The sequence below is a fragment of the Cololabis saira genome, chromosome 16 (genome assembly GCF_033807715.1).
Source record: "Cololabis saira isolate AMF1-May2022 chromosome 16, fColSai1.1, whole genome shotgun sequence".
In the NCBI taxonomy this organism is placed as follows: domain Eukaryota; kingdom Metazoa; phylum Chordata; class Actinopteri; order Beloniformes; family Belonidae; genus Cololabis; species Cololabis saira.
The window spans coordinates 39011711-39032228 of record NC_084602.1 but is presented as its reverse complement, the minus strand read 5'-3'; the positions used below and the strand labels follow the sequence as shown (position 1 = coordinate 39032228).

Here is a 20518-nt window from a genome sequence, read left to right as displayed (position 1 = left end):
AGTTAAATGCAGCCTTCTGTAAGCTTTAAATATCCACTGGGCTTACATCTAATACATCAAAACACAACAATAAAAAACACTTTTCTGAACTTATCAATATGACTCTGTCCTTCACAGGATAAGTAACATGGATCACTGCAAAAACTCACAATCTTAACAAGAATATTTGTCTTATTTCTAGTTAAAATGTCTCATTTTAGTAAAAAAATCTCATTACACTTAAAACAAGACTCATCACTGGAAAAAACAGCAATTTTCACCTGTTTCAAGTAATTTTCACTTGAAATAAGTAGAAAAATCTGCCAGTGGAACAAGATTTTTTTGCTTGTAATGAGAAGATAAATCTTGTCCCACTGGCAGATTTTCCTACTTATTTCAAGTGAAAATTACTTGAAACAGGTGAAAATTGTCGAATAAGTTATTTTTCTGGTGATGACTCTAAATGTTGAAATAGCAGTAAAACCACATTCATTGATGAAATGACATAAGGGATGGAAAGGAGGGATGGCAGTTTTACAGGGGGATGATTTGGACCGTTTTTATTTCAGGGGGGGATGCCATCCCGCCTCATCCCCCCTCAACTCCAGTAATAATATTTTCGACGGAGGAGATTTTCAACACACAGGTTTCATGTTTCATCGCTCCATTTTCGTTTTTTTGTTTTTTTCCAGATAAAGAGGTGTACCTGGGCTCCTCTGTCGTTCACCAGCTCCACCGACCACCTCCCTTCGTACTGGATCCACACGAAAATACCTCCCTCCATATCGCAGGTTGCCAGTTTCTGAAAGGGCTCATTCCAGCGCACCAGGACAACCTGCAAAGTGCCCCCAAAATTAGACACCGTCATCGGTTTTCACCAGCTATGTTCATGAATAATTGCCAACATCCATGCAGTAGGAAGGAAAGAGTGCATGTGAAAAAAACAGCACTTGATGTGGCCTGGTAGCAGTGATTTACTGTTACCTAGTCACTGATTCACCCGTGTGTCACCGTGGTGAGGTTGTCTTGACTTGGGTTTGTTTTGTCCTGTCAGTTTTATTTTGAAAAGTAATACTCCTTTTGTTTCAGGTCACTTGCCCTTCCTCATGTGTCTCAGTCTGATTGGCCTCAGTGTTTCCACCTGTCCCCTATTTCCTTCCATGTGTTTTTGTCCTTGTCCTGCACCAGAGCCTTGGTCCATGTCCATAGTAACCGCCATAGTAAGCCGTTTGTTCCTCGTGACAATTGAATTTTTTTTTTTTCCTTAGCTTAGATTCATAGCCCTTTGTTTATTCTTCATTAAAGAGTAATTTTTTGTTTGTTAACTTATATCCTAGCTTAGTTTCATAGTTCTTTGTTTTTACCTCTTTAAGAGTGATTTGTGTTTGTAGCCAAATTATTTAATATAGGCAGGTTTTTCCTGCATAGGGAGCGTTTTGTGTTTATTTGTTTCTTTTTATTAGTTATTTTCCCTCCTCTTGGAGTGTTTATCGTTCTCTGTATAGAGGGAATGCGCATGACGTCACAGATTCGACTTCACAGCGGTTTACGCCCACTGAGTGTCAGAAAGACTGAGTGTCAGAAAGACTGAGTGGCAGAAAGACTGAGTGGCAGAAAGACTGAGGACCCGATTTACTAAGATCCTAAATAAAGAGTACTAAATTGCGTGTGCACTGAAAAAGTTTGCACGTGCTGTTGTTGTGTGGTTTGCGGGTGATCAACTAAGATTGCGTGCGCAATTGATAACAGGTGCAAACCTCAGTATTTAAAACTTTGCGCCATGGAGAGTCTGGATGGAAAGCAGGATATAGTCGCGAGCGCAAAATGAAATTTGACGAGTTGGAGTTAGAGATATTAGTGGAAGAGGCAAATTGTTGTGCCGTATTCAGCACCCCTGCCGTGAAAAGCACCCCCTCGTATATTCAATGATAAGTAGACCAAGAAAAAAAACAACACACTGACACTTCAATATATTTATATATACACACTCACACAAACACATACTTAGGAGTTTATATTATATATATTTACAAATATTATGGAAGACAACACAGTAAGCAGGCTATTAATTAATGACATCAATAACCATTTACCCGATTTTTGTTATCTGTGACTGTGATTGTGGGAAAGTATGACTATTGTGGAATCCATGAGCGCATTTAAACATGAATCATTAACACAAAACTGGACGCTAAACAGAACATGACACGGAATGAGAATATCATTTTTGTCAGACGAGGGGGTGCTTTTCACGGCAGGGGTGCTGAATACGGCACGACACCGGGGTATGACTGCAGAACAAGGATAGGCGCACAATGAGAAACACTTTTTTCTCCATGAAAACACGTGATTTATTTATTATCACAAATAAAAAAATGAATGTGCCTCCTGTGGCAACCTTTTGCTGAATAATACTCGATTTAACATTCAAATAAAATATTTCTCCTTTTGCATGTGGAGATTAGCACCTTCCTTTTGAATGTATTAAATACAGACGCAATCACAATCCCCGCAAAAACTTTCAGGCTTGGTAAATCTCATTGCGGGTGGTAAATGGACCAATTTGCATCTTTCCCTCCCAGTATTTAGCGATTTCTGGCGGGTACGCCCCATATTGATTATTCATCAGGTCAAAAGTACTAAATGAATAGCGTGTGCTATTTTGCTCATTTGAGAGACGCAGTCGTCTTTGCACGCTGTTAGTAGATCAGCTGGCACTTTGGTTTGCGGGTGCTGTCAAGTTTGCACACGTTTTTACACACGCAAACCTTTAGAAAATCGGGCCCTGAGTGGCAGAAAGACTGAGTGGCAGCGTAAACTTTCAGTTTGAGCAACTGGAAAACATCTAAAATGGGAAAGAGCTGTTGTGGTATCGACTTTACTCATAGATTTAGCAACAAATCGGAGTTATCGTTTTACAGACTGCTGAAAAATAAGCTTAAGAGAGACAAATGTATCGCTGCAATTCGCAGAAACTGGATTCCAGGCATCAAAACGAACCAAGTTTTGTTTATAGCCATTTGTTTGTTACTCTGTCCGAGGTCTCCGGTGAATTCAATAAAAGCCTTGGTTATCGAACATCTCTGTATCTGAGTCAGGACTGCTTTGAGTCTCGGCCTGACACCATGCACCCTTCACTGTTGCAATCAGGCTCATTACAAGACACTTTTTGGTATCATTAAAGGACTATCTGAGGAAAGTGAAGGCCCCACCTCACTGTTGTGTCCCCGTAGGTTAAAGTTGATTCTCTGCGGCGTGCTCCGGTCCCTCCTGCAGTGGCTGGACGTGAACGTCACCCCGACGACTCCCCGCCCGTTCCCCGTGGCGAGCCAGCCCTCCTCGTAGTACCGCCGCCGGCACACCGGCTTGTCCTTCTCGCTCTTCGGCACCCGGCCTTTCCATGAGAGGCAGAGGATGTTGGAGTCGCTGCACAGGATGGGACCATGTTCCACGGCGGCCAACATCCCTACTGACTGGCCAGGCTGCTGAGAAAGAGACCAAAACAGAACCCGGGGGGGGGGGAGGCGATGAGCCCGTGTTTCAACGACACCAACTCAGTTTGTGCTGGTGTGTGACTCCACATTTACTTAAACTGCCTTTTTCCGTGACGCTGGGGATATTTTGGTGTCTGCACTGTTGCTATTGTTGTGGTCAGCAGGATGTGGAGCTGCAGTAAAACATGAAATAGTTTGGACTGAAAGTTAATTCTCCACCTGGGGTCACAGATGCTTGCAAGAACAATCAGAGCACATGTGTCCGACTCTGATCCGGAGCGGTCGGAGTTTAGGTTTCCTTCATTTTTAAGCAACTTTTCTGGTCACTGGAGGCGGCCGACAAGGGCCAAACCCACTGCAACGGCCTAATGCGTCTCAGTTCAGGAAAACGGCTTCAAGTACAGAAACGATTCAAATTCACAAACTTAAAACGATGTACAAAAAGAGGAACGTGGTGCAAATGAAAAAACGTGCTGCAAAAAACAAAGACAAATAGAGAAACGATGCAAAGCACAAAACGATATAAAACAAGAAACCATCTTCAAAAGAAGAACGCTTCATAAGCGGTCACTACAACCGGAAGTTGCTCCAAACCTGCAGGGGGCGCTCTCGGCGTAACAGCTCAATGGACACACAGGATGTAGAGAGAGACCGAACAGCTGACTGAACCACAGTGTTTACATTTCGCTGTGTATCTTCTTTGTTTTGTTTTACTCATTGGTCGCTCAGTGCTCTTTGATGAAAATGTTTTTTTGGAATGTACAATGTGACTTGTTTTTTGTAAATTCAATGAGAAAAAAAAAAACCACAGTGTTTACGTCCATGGTTTAAACATACAGCGGGAACGATAATGGGATTTTTATCTGACTATATTTATATACGATGTTTATATCACTGTACAACGCTGTACATTACGAGACGTTTCTTTATTATATTTTAACGTTACACCAGACGATACAAGGCTGCACATAATACACATATTGATATAAAGCTATAAAGGTCTCTCTCTACGTCCCGTGTGTCTGTCCATTGAGCTGTTACGCTGAGAGCGCCCCCTGCAGGTTTGGAGCACTTCCGGTTGTAGTGACCGATTATGAAGCGTTTTTCTTTTGAAGATGGTTTCTTGTTTTATATCGTTTTGTGCTTTGCATCGTTTCTCTATTTGTCTTTGTTTTTTGCAGAACGTTTTTTCATTTGCACCACGTTCCTCTTTTTGTACCTCGTTTTGAGTTTGTGAATTTGAATCGTTTCTGTACTTGAAGCCGTTTTCCTTAACTGAGACGCATTAGGCCGTTGGAGTGCGTTTGGCCCTTGTCGGCCACCGTAGGAGGTGACCTGTGGGAGGTCGCGCGACGCACTCAAACCTCCGAGCGAATCGGCTGTAAAGCAAACACACAAACCCGCACAGAAGGTCCAGAATGTCGCCTAACTGGACCCTGCGGTGATTCTCTTTTGTCTGAGAATGAAAAGACTGTTCATCGATGAAGACTGCTTCGAGAATTTTAAATCTCTGGTCAAAATGTTCGTACCTTCCAACTGCTTATCATAAAAACCACCACATTGTGCTGATTTCCGAGTAACTTAAAAAAAAAAAAGAATTTAATCCAAGAGAACATACCAAGAAGAAGTGGTGAGTCACCAAATGTGCGCGGACACCAGCAGGATCGCCCTGGCATAATGTTCTAGCTGTTGTCTGTTATTATTCACGGCCAATGGAGCATCTCCAAGATCTTTCTCTAGATTATGTCATCACTGTAGTCGCTTTTTACGTGCCCACATTCAAAAACTGGAAATGAGGAAGGCTACTGTATACCGTCCTCTCTCATCTAGTCCGAATCCTCGACTCATGACGAAGTTGGCTGCTCATCTTTTCCACCAGCAACGGACCAAATCTGCATTTTTATTTTTTGGGGGCCTTTTGGTCGTACCTGACGCTCACAAAACTTCCCATAATGCATCAGTGCTGCCTTGTGACATCTGGGGACACATGTGACTCATGCAACACATGCCGAGGCCTTGAGAGACGGACACACTTGTCGAGCCCAAGTCTGCTGAGTGCTCATGACGAGTTAAAGAGCCCAACGCCGTCAGTCACAGACGAGTGTCTGGAGAAAGAAAACTGCAGCTTGGGCCACGCTTTTTTATTTATTCACCAATTTGGTCCAAACTGGCCCGTACAACACATACAGGACTGTCTCAGAAAATTAGAATATTGTGATAAAGTTCTTTATTTTCTGTAATGCAATTAAAAAAAACAAAAATGTCATACATTCTGGATTCATTACAAATCAACTGAAATATTACAAGTCTTTTATTATTTTAATATTGCTGATTATGGTTTACAGCTTAAGATTAAGATTCCCAGAATATTAAATTTTATTTAGATAGGATATTTGAGTTTTCTTAACCCTTGTACGTCTTTGGGTCAAAATGAACTAATTCTTCCATCCTTCTTTCTTCCTGCTCTCTCCTTCCTTCTCCCTTCCTTCCTTCCTTCCTTCCTTCCTTCCTTCCTTCCTTCCTTCCTTCCTTCCTTCCTTCCTTCCTTCCTTCCTTCCTCTTTTTTCCCTTCCTTCCTTTTTTTCCCTTCCTTCATTCCTTCCTTCCTTCCTCTTTTTCCCATTCCTTCCTTCCTTCCTTCCTTCCTTCCTTCCTTCCTTCCTTCCTTCCTTCCTTCCTTCCTTCCTTCCTTCCTTCATTCTTTTCTCCCTTACTTTTCTTCCTTCCTTCCTTCCTTCCTTCCTATTTTTTCCCTTCCTTCCTTTTTTTCCCTTCCTTCCTTCCTTCCTTCCTTCCTTCATTCTTTTCTCCCTTACTTTTCTTCCTTCCTTCCTTCCTTCCTTCCTTCCTTCCTTCCTTCCTTCCTTCCTTCCTTCCTTCCTTCCTTCCTTCCTTTCTTCCTTCTTTCCTTCCTTCCTTCTTTCCTCCCTTCATTCTTTTCTCCCTTACTTTTCTTCCTTCCTTCCTTCCTTCCTTCCTTCCTTCCTTCCTTCCTTCCTTCCTTCCTCCCTTCCTTCCTTCCTTCCTTCCTTCCTTCCTCTTTTTTCCCTTCCTTCCTTCCTTCCTTCCTTCCTTCCTTCCTTCCTTCCTTCCTTCTTTCCTCCCTTCATTCTTTTCTCCCTTACTTTTCTTCCTTCCTTCCTCCCTCCCTTCCTTCTTTCCTCCATCCTTGACCCGAAGACAGCACAAGGGTTAAACTGTAAGCCATGATCAGCAATATTAAAGTAATAAAAGACTTGCAATATTTCAGTTGATTTGTAATGAATCCAGAATGGATGACATTTTTGTTTTTTTTAATTGCATTACAGAAAATAAAGAACTTTATCATAATATTCGAATTTTCTGAGACAGTCCTGTACAGTGACACCTTTGGACCTGCTTTAATCCTGACCCCTGATCATCTCTAGGAGTTTACCGGGGCCTAAATGAATCGATAGCAGGCCAGATCAGACCAAAACGCTATCGAACCCCTCAGTTTTTACCTTTTTATTTCCTCATAAGCTTAAAAAAATTCATAAAATCCTATCCCACCTAACTTCTTCCTCATCTTTCATGGATACTTGACGGTATGTCAGATTTGTGGACCTCATTTCACATTGAACATCTGTATCTGTGGCTGCACAGCATGTGTTTATACTTTCACATCAGACATAACAGTATATTTTAAATGAAACGGAGAGAATCACCGTACATACCTCATAGTTCCTGGACATGTTGAGTCAAAAGGCTTTCCCTGAAGGTGTCCATATTTCCACTCAGACGAAGACTAATGACGGTTCCGCTTCTTCTGGCACTTACAGTATAATCTGCGAGGAGGTCAAATAAATTCATCATACATTCCCAGATATTTCCCTCCGGCTCCTCGTTCATTTCAAGTTCATCCTGCACTGGTTCAGGAATCAGGATGTGAAGCTCTCCATCCCATCCATCCCATCCATGTCCCCCCGACGAGCCTCTATCGGGACTGAGAGTTGTGCAATCCTGTTGCGGTGTGGAGAAGGGCGTGTAAAAATCACCGCCGCTCAACAAGTAGGGCGACCTGAAACAGGAAGAGACGCTATATATAAATAGATATATGTTTTATTTATTTATTTATTTATTTATTTCGCCTTAAAATAGCGCCGATGTCATTCAGTGCATCGTGTTTCAGTCTCTATGCAACACCGCATTGGAGAGCGGGAGCGTCTCCATGGAGACCGACTCCCTCTCCTCCGCCACCGCAGACACATCATCACATGAAACCCTCTATCATCACCATCCAATGTCGAAGAAATGTCAAATGTGACTCAAAAGGCGGTGAAAACCTTTTATTTTATTTTTTTTGTAGCTAATTTAACCCTGTAGAGTCAAAGCAGCTGACTGAGTCTATTATGTGGCGGACAAGTCACGTCCTTAAGAAAAGGTCCAGTGCAAGAGACAAATGCTTTCTGGTCCAGGGGCGTCTATATGTGATATATGTGACCGCATCATCCAGCATCATCCAGCAGCATCCAGCAGCCTGGATGAGCCACCAGTGCTGACCAGACCAAAATATATATCAAATAAAAATACATAAATAAATGCAGCTTTGGGGAGCAAATGAATGCTGCATTAAGGGGATGACATGGATGAAGTGCACACTGCTGCACGTACCTGACACCCTCGTTCCAGTGCTTTATTCCAGAGGTTTAGTCCGCTCATCGGTGCCGTAGTGTTGCCAGGCTCTTCTCCTTTGGCGCACTTCGGGCTTGTGGCTTTAAAACGGGTTGCCATGAGGCGGAAAGCACGCGAAATAGACCACAGATGTCAACGCGTGAAAGAAAAGGCAAAAATAGACATTTTGCTTCCCACTTGGAATAAATATGTGGCATTCAGCCTGATTTGGATCTATTCTGCCCCTCGGGGTTTAATAGTTGTTTAATGGAGTGTGCAGCTTTGCGCCTCAGACGGGGGTTTCTGTCTTAATGGCAACCTCGCAGGCGCACCCAGTCTGTGCAATGTAAGTTAAACTGACAGTCTTGATAAAAGACTTCAGTGAGATGAGAGTCTTGATGTGATGTCTTGTTCTTTCATGCCACGTCTGCCACAGTTAGATGAGTAATTAGGGAACTGATCTGGTTGTTATTGTTCTTGATGTTTCATCCCAGAGCGCCCGGAGACAAGAGCACATTATTTAGCTACAAACACATCTGTAATTTCATGAAGCGTTTCTTCCCAGAGAGCATTTCGGTTGTGGGCTACCAGGGAACAGAAAGGACAAAGGTCATGGGTCACTAATGGTTTCAGGGCTATGGGCTTCGAATGAGGGACAATTATAACCGTCCCATAATATACCAGTACTGGAGTTGAGGGGGGATGAGGGGGGAAATAAAAACGGTCAAAATCATCCCCCCTGTAAAACTGCCATCCCTCCTTTCCATCCCTTATGTCATTTCATCAATGAATGTGGTTTTACTGATATTTCAACATTTAGAGTCATCACCAGAAAAATAGCTCCAGAAAAATAACTTATTTGACAATTCACCTGTTTCACGTAAATTTTCACTTGAAATAAGTAGAAAAATCTGCCAGTGAGACAAGATTTATCTTCTTATTACAAGCAAAAAAATGTTGTTTCACTGGCAGATTTTTCTACTTATTTCAAGTGAAAATCTACTTGAAACAGGTGAAAATTGTTGTTTTTTCCAGTGATGAGTCTTGTTTTAAGTGTAATGAGATTTTTTTTTACTAAAATGAGACATTTTAACTAGAAATAAGACAAATATTCTTGTTAATATTCTGAGTTTTTGCAGTTTTCCATGTTACTTATCCTGTGAAGGACAGAGTCATATTGATAAGTTCAGAAAAGTGTTTTTTATTGTTGTGTTTTGATGTATTTGATGTAAGCCCAGTGGATATTTAAAGCTTACAGAAGGCTGCATTTAACTGCTGCTATGTCATTCCTGCAGTATTTCTGCAGGTGTTTTGGTCACTGCTATTATTTGTAATATATTATATTATTTGTAATCAACACAAATTATCTGTCCCCATATGATCAAATCCACCATCCCCCCTGATTTCTTTTTACAACTCGAGTACTGAATATACCAGTACTATAAGGTACAAGTGGACTAACAAAAACCACCTTCAACAAACTGCCTTCTCTATCTTGAATTCTTACACAGCATTTCGGTAGATAAGTTAAACCAAACCTTTCAAACATATTTATTTCTCTCTGTACAACTGTGTTTCCATAAAAAATGGTGTCATTTTGTAATAATAATAAAAAAAAAAACAATATTTCAAAATAATTTAAACACATTTAATCAAAAACAGTCTGAAGACAACATGTCAAATGTTTAAAACGAAACATTTTGTCTTTCTTTTTCTTTTTCAATAAGTGCCCGTATCAAGTTTGGAGAGAATTGAAAGCTAATCACGCTTTTTGGCAGCAGATGAATGACATGGGTGGATCTCACAGGTGCAGAGTCTCAGGTAAAGATGACAAGCAGTTAATCCCTTTAAGAATGACTGTGTTTTACCTTACTTAAGATACATTTGCAAAGTATCTGGAGCAGGGGTCGGGAACCCAAAATGTTGAAAGAGCCGTATTGGACCAAAAACACAAAAAACAAACATGTCTGGAGCTGCAAAAAATGAAAAGTCTTGTATAAGCCTTAGAATGAAGACAAATGGCGAAAGGCGAAATGTCGAGAAAAAAGTTGAAATGTTGAGAAAAAAGTAGAAATGTCAAGGAAATAGTCAAAATATAGAGAAAAAAGTCGAAATGTCGCGAAAAAAATCGAAACGTCGAGAAAAAAGTGCAAATGTTGGATTAAAAAGGAAAGGAAAAAGAAAAAAAAGGAAAAAAGAAGAAAAAAAAGAAAAAAGAAGAAAAAAAGAGAAAAAAAGGAAAAAAAGAAAAAAGAAAAAAAGGAAAAAAAAGGTCAAACATTTTTGAAAAAGCTCCAGGAGCCACTAGGGCGGCGTTAAAGAGCCACATGCGGCTCTAGAGCCGCGGGTTGCCGACCCCTGATCTGGAGGTTTATCATAAGATTACAAGTGCTACAGATTTGAATAAATCTCTGTGTGCCAGGGACAAAGTGAACTTGCAGGAGAGCTGTGATCCTGGAGGTTCAAGATGAGTCTGCATTGAAAGTAATTTAACACAATATTGTCGAGTGAATGGTTTTACGGGCTCGGAAACACTCCTGCATCCACAAACATAAGTTGAAACTCAATCGTGTAAAGATAAAAACCGTAATATCCGAACAAAACCCAAAGATGAGAGTCCCGATTATTTAACATGTGTTTATGAACGGATTTGAAAAATCCCTCCACAGAATCAAAAGAAAAAAACAGAGTTAAAACATACTGTCAATAAACAAATGTGTTTACGTGAAAGCGCTTTTAGTGAACAGCAAGACGAGAAAAGTGCGATATCAGTGGAGTTCATGTACTGAGACGAAGCAGATTTCTGCAAGTCATGGCAGAAAAAGGGGGGGGGGGGGGGTTCGTCCGCTTGGTTGCCATTTAAGGAACGTCTTGCTTATTTCAGCAAGACTTGCAAACCACAAATGTCCATGTTGTAATATGACGTAGCTTTGTAGAAAGCCAAACCAATGAAAACATTGGGTGCATTATAAAGAAAAAAAAAAAGTCTGAATGAGAAATCTGATTGTTTCCAAATGTTTCCATTAGAATTTCATGCTATTGCTTATTGTCAAATTTAAGATTTAAATTTCCACTGAACCCAAGTGGTTGCAAGATGTTCCAGTTAATATTTTGAACCGTGAAGCAACATTTTTGAAACATGCTTCTGGCCCACAAACCTCAAATGTATGCATCAGACACAAACGAGGGATTTCTGAATTACCGTATTTTCTGGACTATAAGCCGCTACTTTTTTCATAGGTTTTCAACCGTGCAGTTTATACAAAGGTGCGGCTATTCTTCAGATTTTTCTCCCACCGCTCGGGGCGCTCTAACCAGAATTAGAATCAAAACTAAGACAAAATAAATGCAAAGAAGAATACACTACTTCTTCTTTAGCAGATAGAAGTAGAAGCAGATTTCAAACAGATAAATAGATAAATTAATACCGGTTATTTTCTCTTGGTTCTGTCCCGTTTTAATCAGCAAAGTTGCTGCCGTGTTAAAAGACACTGTTAGGAAAGATCTATTTAGGTACAAACATGTACATCATTTACAGTTCAAAATCCTTCTGTACATGTAGTAAATATCTAATCTAACAACATAAATATCCGCGGCTTGCATATCTTTTTTTTTTTTTTAAATAGAGCAGATGTGGCTTATATGCAGGTGCGTCTTACAGTATAGTCCAGAAAATACAGTATATTTCCTATTTTTTCTGCACGGTTTTTAAACATTTTCATGCTTGCATCATCGATATCGTCATCAGTCTGAGCTGTAATTGTAATTGTGATATTTTCAGTTTGGCTGTTTTGTGGTATTTTGTGACAAGAAAACAGCAACGCAATTTGAAAAAAATGATAACTGTAAAGCACAGGAGGAAGAGTTTCTTTGAAATGAAACTGAAAATGCTTCACTTAGAGGGGTCTGCAAAACTGGTACAGAAATTCAAGTCCACTGTAATCCCAGAAGCTCAGTCGTTGTGCTAAGGCTGCCAGTTTTAAGTGCAAGTCTCCTCAAAGGCACGGATGACGCTGTCGTACGCCGGAGGCGGGGTTTGTGACGGGAGGAACCCTTTGAGCCCGTTGTTTCCCAGCCAGAAGGAGTTCCTCTTGCTCGGCACGAGGGCCGTGGAGTCAGACGAGTTCGAAGCCACCGTGTCGTCCGACATGGTCACCTGGGTGTCGTCCGGGATGTCCAGGCCGGGCCGGCTCTTCTTGTGCAGCGGGCGGAAGGTGGAGTTCTCGGAGGCGGGCTTGCTCCCCAGCGGGCCCACCGGCTCCAGGGAGGGCGTTCTGTAAACGCTCAGGAAGGTGCTCCTGTAGAGGCCCATCTGGCTGCCGGCCGGGTCGCGTGCTCCTGAGGCTCTGGCCTTCTTCTGGGAGCGCCGGGTGATCCTGGCCGTGGCCCGCCGCCTCGACACCCAGGTCAGCAGGATGTAGACCAGGGCGCCCAGCAGCAAACCCACCAGCATGGAGAGACAGAAGGCCAGGATCATGTCACCTGGGGGGGAAGAAAGAAGGGGAAGTACTCCTGATTAATGATGACTCTCAGCTAAATTTACAATAGAGGGAATGCACATGACGTCACAGATGCGACTTCACAGTGGGTTTCTACAGTGGCCGAGACCCGCCATTGCTGAAAATAAAAGTAACGCTGCAAATAAAAACAAACGCTGCTGCAAATAAAAGAAACGCTACAAATATAAAGAAACCCCGCTGCAAATAAAATAATAAACGCCGCTGCAGGAGAAAGGAGAAGAAGAAGACGAAGAGGATGTAAGTGAAAAGGAAGAAATAAGAAGAGCGAGGAATAAGAAGAACAACGAACGAGAAAATAAGCGAAAAGGTTAGTGTTCAACGTCGCTACGTGTCATTTTTTTCGTCTTCTTCTCCTCTCACGTAAAAAACACTGTTGCATCAGCAAAAATAGTCCCCGGTAATTCACTTCCATTGTGGCTTTTTTATTTGCGTCGTTTTTGAATTTTTTTTGCATGAGGGTTTCTTTATATTTTCCGCGTTTCTTTTTGTTTTCAGCGTTTATTTTATTTGCAGCGGCGTTTGTTTCTATTTGTAGCGTTACTTTTATTTTCAGCAATGGCGGGTCTCCCCCACCGTAGGTTTCGGCGTGTCAGCGTAAACTTCCAGTTTGAGCAACTGGAAAACATCTAAAATGGGAAAGAGCTGTTGTGCGATCGACTGTACTCATAGATTTAGCAAGAAATCGGAGTTATCGTTTTACAGACTGACGAAAAATAAGCTTAAGAGAGACAAATGGATCGCTGCAATTCACAGCAACAACTGGATTCCAGACACCGGAACGTGGATTTGCGGTTCCTATTTTGTATCAGGTAATGTTGGATTTTTGGGTAGCTAACGTTAAACAGTCAAATCATAAAGTTCATCACTTTAATTTCGCCAACAAATCCTGCCTTAAAGTCGGACCAAGCGTCAAGACTTTTGTAAGCCTTCAAGCTTTGCTTCGTGTATTTCCCCGGCGTAGAAATTAAGTACATATAAATATCAGGAAACTGGATTCGTGGCCAAATATTAATGTCCATGGACCACTGGTTCTTGGTAACTGTACCAAATATTAATGTCCATGGACCACTGGTTCTTGGTAACTGTACCAAATATTAATGTCCATGGACCACTGGTTCTTGGTAACTGTACCAAATATTAATGTCCATGGACCACTGGTTCTTGGGGTAACTGTACCAAATATTAATGTCCATGGACCACTGGTTCTTGGTAACTGTACCAAATATTAATGTCCATGGACCACTGGTTCTTGGTAACTGTACCAAATATTAATGTCCATGGACCACTGGTTCTTGGTAAATGTACCAAATATTAATGTCCATGGACCACTGGTTCTTGGTAACTGTACCAAATATTAATGTCCATGGACCACTGGTTCTTAGAGTAACTGTACCAAATATTAATGTCCATGGACCACTGGTTCTTGGTAACTGTACCAAATATTAATGTCCATGGACCACTGGTTCTTGGTAACTGTACCAAATATTAATGTCCATGGATCACTGGTTCTTGGGGTAACTGTACCAAATATTAATGTCCATGGACCACTGGTTCTTGGGGTAACTGTACCAAATATTAATGTCCATGGACCACTGGTTCTTGGGGTAACTGTACGGGTCACTGTCAAGTCCAACTGATGCTAATTTAAGCTGATAATCAGCTGTTATCCCGTCTTCTCCACTAGTTGCAGCCATTTTTGCTGATGTTTTGCCAATCAGTGGTGGTCAGTAAGGGGGCTGGTCCAGTTGGGAAGTGACGTCAATGCAGACCCTCTATGAAAAGAAAAAGTTGTGTACCTGGCAGGTTTAAAAACCGCTAAAAAAATGCTTGCTCTTCGATGGAAACCACCACACGATCTACCAACATGTCACTGGTTTAATCTGTTAACGGACATTTCAGTGGCAAGAATTTCTGGTGCGGGATCCAGGACATTAAAAATATGGACACATGCCATTGAAGAACCGAAAGAACTGAATATTGACTGAACATTTATCAATTATTATTTTTTGCTTTTCTTGTCTTGCTTGTTTTGTCCTGTTGTTGTGTTATTGAATGCAGGCATTGTGACTTAGAATTGTCAAATTGGTTTGATTCACCACACGAATCGGCACAGATTACTTTTGTTATACTGTATTTGACCCGGTCTTTGTACGTTTTGACCGTGTAGAAAGGTAATTCTTGCCAATGTAAGAATGAGATGAACCTGCTGGATCTACTGCCCTTACTCTTTAACAACTTGTGCTTTTTATTATTTTACCTCTTTTCTTATCATTTGATTTCATTTTATTTGTTATTTACTGTTTAATTATGTCTTGCCGCTTTTAACCCTTGTACTGTCTTTGGGTCAAAATGACCCAATTCTTCTCTCCTTCTTTCCTCCTGCCATGCTCTCTCCTTCCTTCTTCCTTTCCTCTTTTCCTCCTTTTTTACCCTCCTTTACTCCTTTTTCTTCCTACCTCCCTTTCATCATTCGTTCCTTTATTACCTTCTTTGCTTTTCCTTCCTTCTTTCCTTATTTTCTCAATTCATTCCTTCTTCCCTCCCTTCTTTCTTTCCTTTTCTCCGTTCCTTCTTCCCTCCCTTTTTTCCTTTTCTCCCTTCTTTCCTTTCTTTCTCCCTTCCTTCCTTCCTTTTTTTCTCCTTTCTTCCTTACTTCCTTCTTTCCTCCCTTCCATCTTTTCTCCCTTCCTTACTCCCTTTCCTACTTCCTTCCTTCCTTCCTTCCTTCCTTCCTTCCTTCCTTCATTCCTTCTTTTCTCCCTTCCTTACTCCCTTTCCTCCTTCCTTCCTTCCTTCCTTCCTTCCTTCCTTCCTTCCTTCCTTCCTTCCTTCCTTCCTTCCTTCCTTCCTTCTTTCCTTCTTTTCTCCCTTCCTTCCTTCTTTCCTCCCTTCCTCCTCCCTTGACCCAAAGACAGCACAAGGGTTAATGTTGACGTAAAGAACTTTGAATCACCTTGTGTTGAATTGTGCTGTATAAATAAACTTGCTTTTCCTTATTGTTGTCTTGTTGGATCGTTACAGGGTCGGGGGGGACGGGTGACTTAAAGGTGCTATACAATTGCGTCCATAACTGTTCAATTTAATTGTATGCATCAACAAAATAATAAAAAACAGTTGATCACAGGGGAAGTACTAAGGGAAATGTTTACAAGACGGGAGGAGGGATCTGTTGTCCTAAAAACGGGGGGGACTATTTCCTCCAGACGGTGTTTTAAGCTGCGTTTCATACCAGAAACACTCTCTGTGCATGAACATAGTTGCCAGGTTTATTTAAGGGAAAACAAATCTCTTCTGGGGAATTGATTTGTTCAAGCCGCAAACAGCTATACTGGGAAGCGCCGTTACATAAAGCCTTACATCACCGTACCTGGTGTGTGGGTGCACTGGTCGTGTAGTATCTCTACGATAAAGAACAGGACCGACTGTGCTGCTGATGCGGCAGAGGAAGCGTAGCCATGGCTCTTTCCTTTTTATTATAATGACAGTTCTCCAACGATACCGTTACAGCAGATATGTACAGAAGGACCCTTTATTGGGAAGATGTGGTCTGATTTGCATAATATCAGTGATTTTCTCAGACATTTGTTGTCAAAGTGGATTAAATCTCCACATATGTTGCTTTTTTTGGACATAATTATCATTACAAATACAGGTTTTCATCACCTCTATGACCTCAGTCACACCTCCGGCCCCATTGTGCTGTATGTGATTCACACAAAGGCAGAACTGTCCAGAGGTGTCAAGTAACAAAGTACAAATACTTTGTTACCTTACTTAAGTAGAAATTTTGGTTATCTATACTTCACTGGAGTAATTATTTTTTAGATGACTTTTTACTTTTATTCCTTACAATTTCACGCAATTATCTGTACTTTTTACTCCTTACATTTTAAAAACAGCCTTGTTACTCTATTTCATTTCGGCCTTTAATAAAAACTATCCAGTTAAATTGCTCCATCCGGATAGAGTGAATTTGGTTGTGGTTGTTTCAGATGTTCTTGTCCAGTTTTGTTCTTACATCCGTTCCCTCAGATTCCTGCAACTAAACTTGGATGTACATTCCAATAAAGGTTAGGATAAATGATAACATGCCTCTGAAGTTTGACTTTTTGCACCATTACAATACTTATAGGCAACTAGTCATCATATCTCCTGCTCTCTGAAACACATGTTAATGCTCAATAGTACACATATATGCTTCTTTAATATATTTGCATTATACTAAGATACATTCATTTTCAATGGCTTTTGACCTTAATGGCTTTTTTCCCCTTACATTACTTTTACTTTTATACTTTAAGTAGTTTTGAAACCAGTACTTTTATACTTTTACTTGAGTAAAAAACTTGAGTTGATACTTCAACTTCTACAGGAGTATTTTTAAACTCTAGTATCTATACTTCTACCTAAGTAGAAGTAATGAATGTGAATACTGAAGACACCTCTGATCAGCTGTCAGAAAGACCGTCTGACGGCTGTGCTCAGGTCCACTGCATCAGGGATGCAGATGGGACCAAGACCGGCTGGACTGGCCACATTTTTTACTTTTATAGTTCACTTGGAGCACTGGAGGAGCCTCCGGCAGCTAAAGCTGGAGGCTTCATCGATCCAGCACCAACTAAATAAAGCAGTAAGTGACCAGACACGACTTCATTAGGCGCTGGCTGCTGACCGTCGACCCCAAAGGAGAGGTTCTGCAGAAGGCTTTGAAAAATCACACCATAGCTGGGAGGGAATTCATGAAAATCGTGCACTTGGTGAAAAGTTTCTGATATTTGGCATGGTGTTAGTTATGGACATAAGGTTTTCAAAAACCACCGCAATAAATTGGGACGGCCCCCCTAGTGGCTGGTTTGCAGAAAATTCAAAATGAATCAATAAGCGAGGCGATAGAGGCAGCATTGTAGGTTTTAGTGAGTTTAAACATGCACAGCTGATGTTTTTTGTGTGTTATTTTAATAAAATCCTATTCTTTCACTGTGAATTAGTTCTGAGGTTTTGTTCATCTTAAACCTGAATGAAGGCCACTTTCTCACCCAGTGAGATTATTGACACTACTGTCCAATAAACAGAAAATTGCATTCCTTGGCGGTGAAAACATGGGTCTAGAGCCCTATATAATCTTTCTATGTGTCTTAATTCTAGAGATATGGAGATTTTTGGGAAAAAAATGACCTGGAAAATTAAATTTGACCTTCAACATGACCTTGAAATAGGAAATGTATCTCAGAATTGAATTCTTAGCACCAAAAAAGTAGAGAAAGTGACAATATTCAACAATCTAGGAATAAGAGAAGCTGAGATATGACCTTTGGTCTTTTCGGCAGGAGCCATCTTGAATTTTCTGCAAACCGGCCACTAGGGGGATGTCCCAATTTGTTTGCGGTGGTTTTTGAAAACCTTATGTCCATACACACCATGCCAAATATCAAAAAACTTCCCGTCACCAAGTGCACAATCTTTATGATTTTTTACATATTCCCTCCCAGCCAGAGCCGGATTAACGCAAAGGCAAACTAGGCACGTGCCTAGGGCCCGATTGACAGGGGGGCCCAGACAGAGGGACTTTTTTTTTTTTTTTTGTCTGCACACATATATATAGGTTGATAACAGGCCGGTGAAAACCTAAGGCATATATATATGTGCATTATTACTATATTTAGTATACATACATATATATATATACGCATACATACGCACAGGGCCGCCGCAAGGGATGTGCGAACCGTGCGACCGCACGGGGCCTCGCGCCCCAATATATGTGCAATGATGACGCGTGTCTGTTGTTCAATACAACTGATCAGACCGAGTGCGGACACAAGCTAGTCTGATCCAGACGGTGGAGTTGGAACAAACTCTCACACAATGTCGAGAGAACGAGACAGATTCAGGAAATTTCCGTCAGGGGATGAAAAAAGAAAAAAACTAAAGAAAATGGAAGAGTTTAATGCCTCTCTGAAAGGCACGTTTGATAAATTTTTTACAAAAATCAACGATCCGACCGGGTCTCAAGCAGCCGTGGGGCCCCGCGTCGAGGCAAGAGATGATGATGAGGCAGGGGAAGGTATCCAGTATTTTGCTAATTGGAGAGTTAAAATTGCGTATATAGACACCCGATCCGACCCGAAAAACCCAAAAATTTTGCGGGGGGCCCCTGGCCATTTCACACAGGGCCTCACAAATCTCCCAAACGACTCTGCATACACATACATACATATACACATACAGACATACATACTACAGCACACTTTGTCTTACTGCAAATTTTATTGGTCTTTGTAGATTTGACTTCTTATTTAACTATTCAATTTAATCAACACATTTAATTAAGATTTTCTGCAAAATGCTCACAATCGATAAGATAAGGATAATTTAATAGCATTTAATAGAGCGTTGTAATAACGTATAAATAATAAAAATCTAAAAATAGTCTGATAGACTGTTTAATATACAACACATGACTTATTTTGGAATACAAAGAACCAACTTGACTATGACTATGCTATGTAAAATGTGAATTAAGTTTTATTAGTAACTTTGGTAAGTTTAAGATTTCATAAATAACATCGATGGAGGGGGGCCCAAAAATCACAGTCTGCCTAGTGTAGTCCATTTATTTAATCCGGCTCTGCTCCCAGCTATACCATGGGAGGGGAATATGGCGCCTTTGTGGGACACGACAGATGCACAGCAGGAGGGCGGAGGCGGGATGAAGAGGGCATCTTTTTGGAGCAATCGCTGTTTGAAAATGCCTTTTGAAATATAATTTTATTGTTTTCTTTAACCTCCTTACAAGCGTAAGATAGTAAAATAGCACCCCCTACCAGCTTCTTCTGAATAAGATAGGAAGCAAATATGACCTAAGTTTGGTTTCACACTGTCTGGGAAAAAATGGGTCAGGGTGAATGCCTGTTTTCTGTGCATTTGCAATATTGCCACAACTTTTTTCAGATTTTTGAGGAAGTTTATCGTGTGTATAATGTTCCGCAGCACATTTCCACATTAGAACAACTCAAAATCACACACACACACACACACACACACACACACACACACACACACACACACACACACACACACACACACACACACACACACATACACACACACACACACACACACAAACAGGCCTTTTATGTTGTCATTTTTTAGTCCTCATCTTCTTCTATTGTTCTTAACTTACTCAAATGCAATTTGAAATCATCTCTGCATCCTGTACATAAATCAAAGCTGACATTAAAGTTGATTTGGACTTTTTGAGAGACTTTTTTAGCGCTATTAAAGTGTTTCTGATGAGTTTTACCCAAGAAGAGACTGAACTCCTGCAGTGATCTAATTCTAACAATGCAAGTTCTGTTACATTTCAAAACACCTTGCTCAACATACATAGATATTATACATATATGTTATACAAATGTTTTCATTTAAGTTATTAGAAAATGAACTTGGGTTGTAATTCATACGGTTATTGTGATTCATAGGCTGCAGTAAGTAGGATTACTTTTTATTATTGATCTTTTGTTTTCAGTTTAAGTACAATTTTCTGGATTTTCTGGCTAAATAAGGCAAAATAGCCCTTGAAAATATTAGTTAAAAAAACAACTTACCAAGATTAAATGATTTTAGTATTTCCAAAATGGGATGTGTTTCATTCTGTGCCATTTTCCCACCATGAGCCGGTGTTGCAGCCTATCCCACACCGACTCGCCCTGACATACAAACACTGAGCCTTTTCCAAGACTCTCCCTCCCTCTCTGTTCTACCCCCACCGTGTTTGCTGTGGCGGAAAAGTTGCTGTCAGGCTTCCTTCCCTCTCTGGCTTTTAAAATTAGCAAATGCGCTGCTTATCTGTGTGGGACACAACAGCGGGAAGCTGGGCCCGTTTCCTTTTGC

General features: G+C 40.9%; 2 protein-coding genes across 3 annotated transcripts in view; both read right to left on the bottom strand.

Moving 5' to 3' along the window:
* LOC133462674 (tubby-related protein 4-like) overlaps positions 1 to 8181 on the bottom strand; it is a 30974-nt gene extending 22793 nt beyond the window's left edge. The window contains exons 1-5 of one of the 2 annotated variants that reach the window (XM_061744031.1): positions 8106 to 8181; positions 7169 to 7512; positions 3567 to 3646; positions 3192 to 3464; positions 686 to 814 (exon numbers count right to left, since the gene is read on the bottom strand). In XM_061744031.1, coding sequence (XP_061600015.1) covers positions 686 to 814; positions 3192 to 3443 — 381 coding nt within the window. In that variant the 5' untranslated portion in view covers positions 3444 to 3464; positions 3567 to 3646; positions 7169 to 7512; positions 8106 to 8181. The remainder of the gene's footprint in view (positions 1 to 685; positions 815 to 3191; positions 3465 to 3566; positions 3647 to 7168; positions 7513 to 8105) is intronic. The other variant, XM_061744030.1, reaches the window with a different exon arrangement.
* A 3476-nt stretch (positions 8182 to 11657) lies between these two features.
* LOC133462712 (myc target protein 1 homolog) lies at positions 11658 to 20287 on the bottom strand. Its single transcript, XM_061744102.1, has 2 exons — positions 20233 to 20287; positions 11658 to 12587 (listed from the first exon to the last, which is right to left on the bottom strand). Exons 1-2 carry the CDS (start codon positions 20285 to 20287, stop codon positions 12085 to 12087), a joined length of 558 nt encoding a protein of 185 aa, XP_061600086.1. The 3' UTR covers positions 11658 to 12084.
* Between the last annotated feature and the right edge of the window lie 231 nt (positions 20288 to 20518).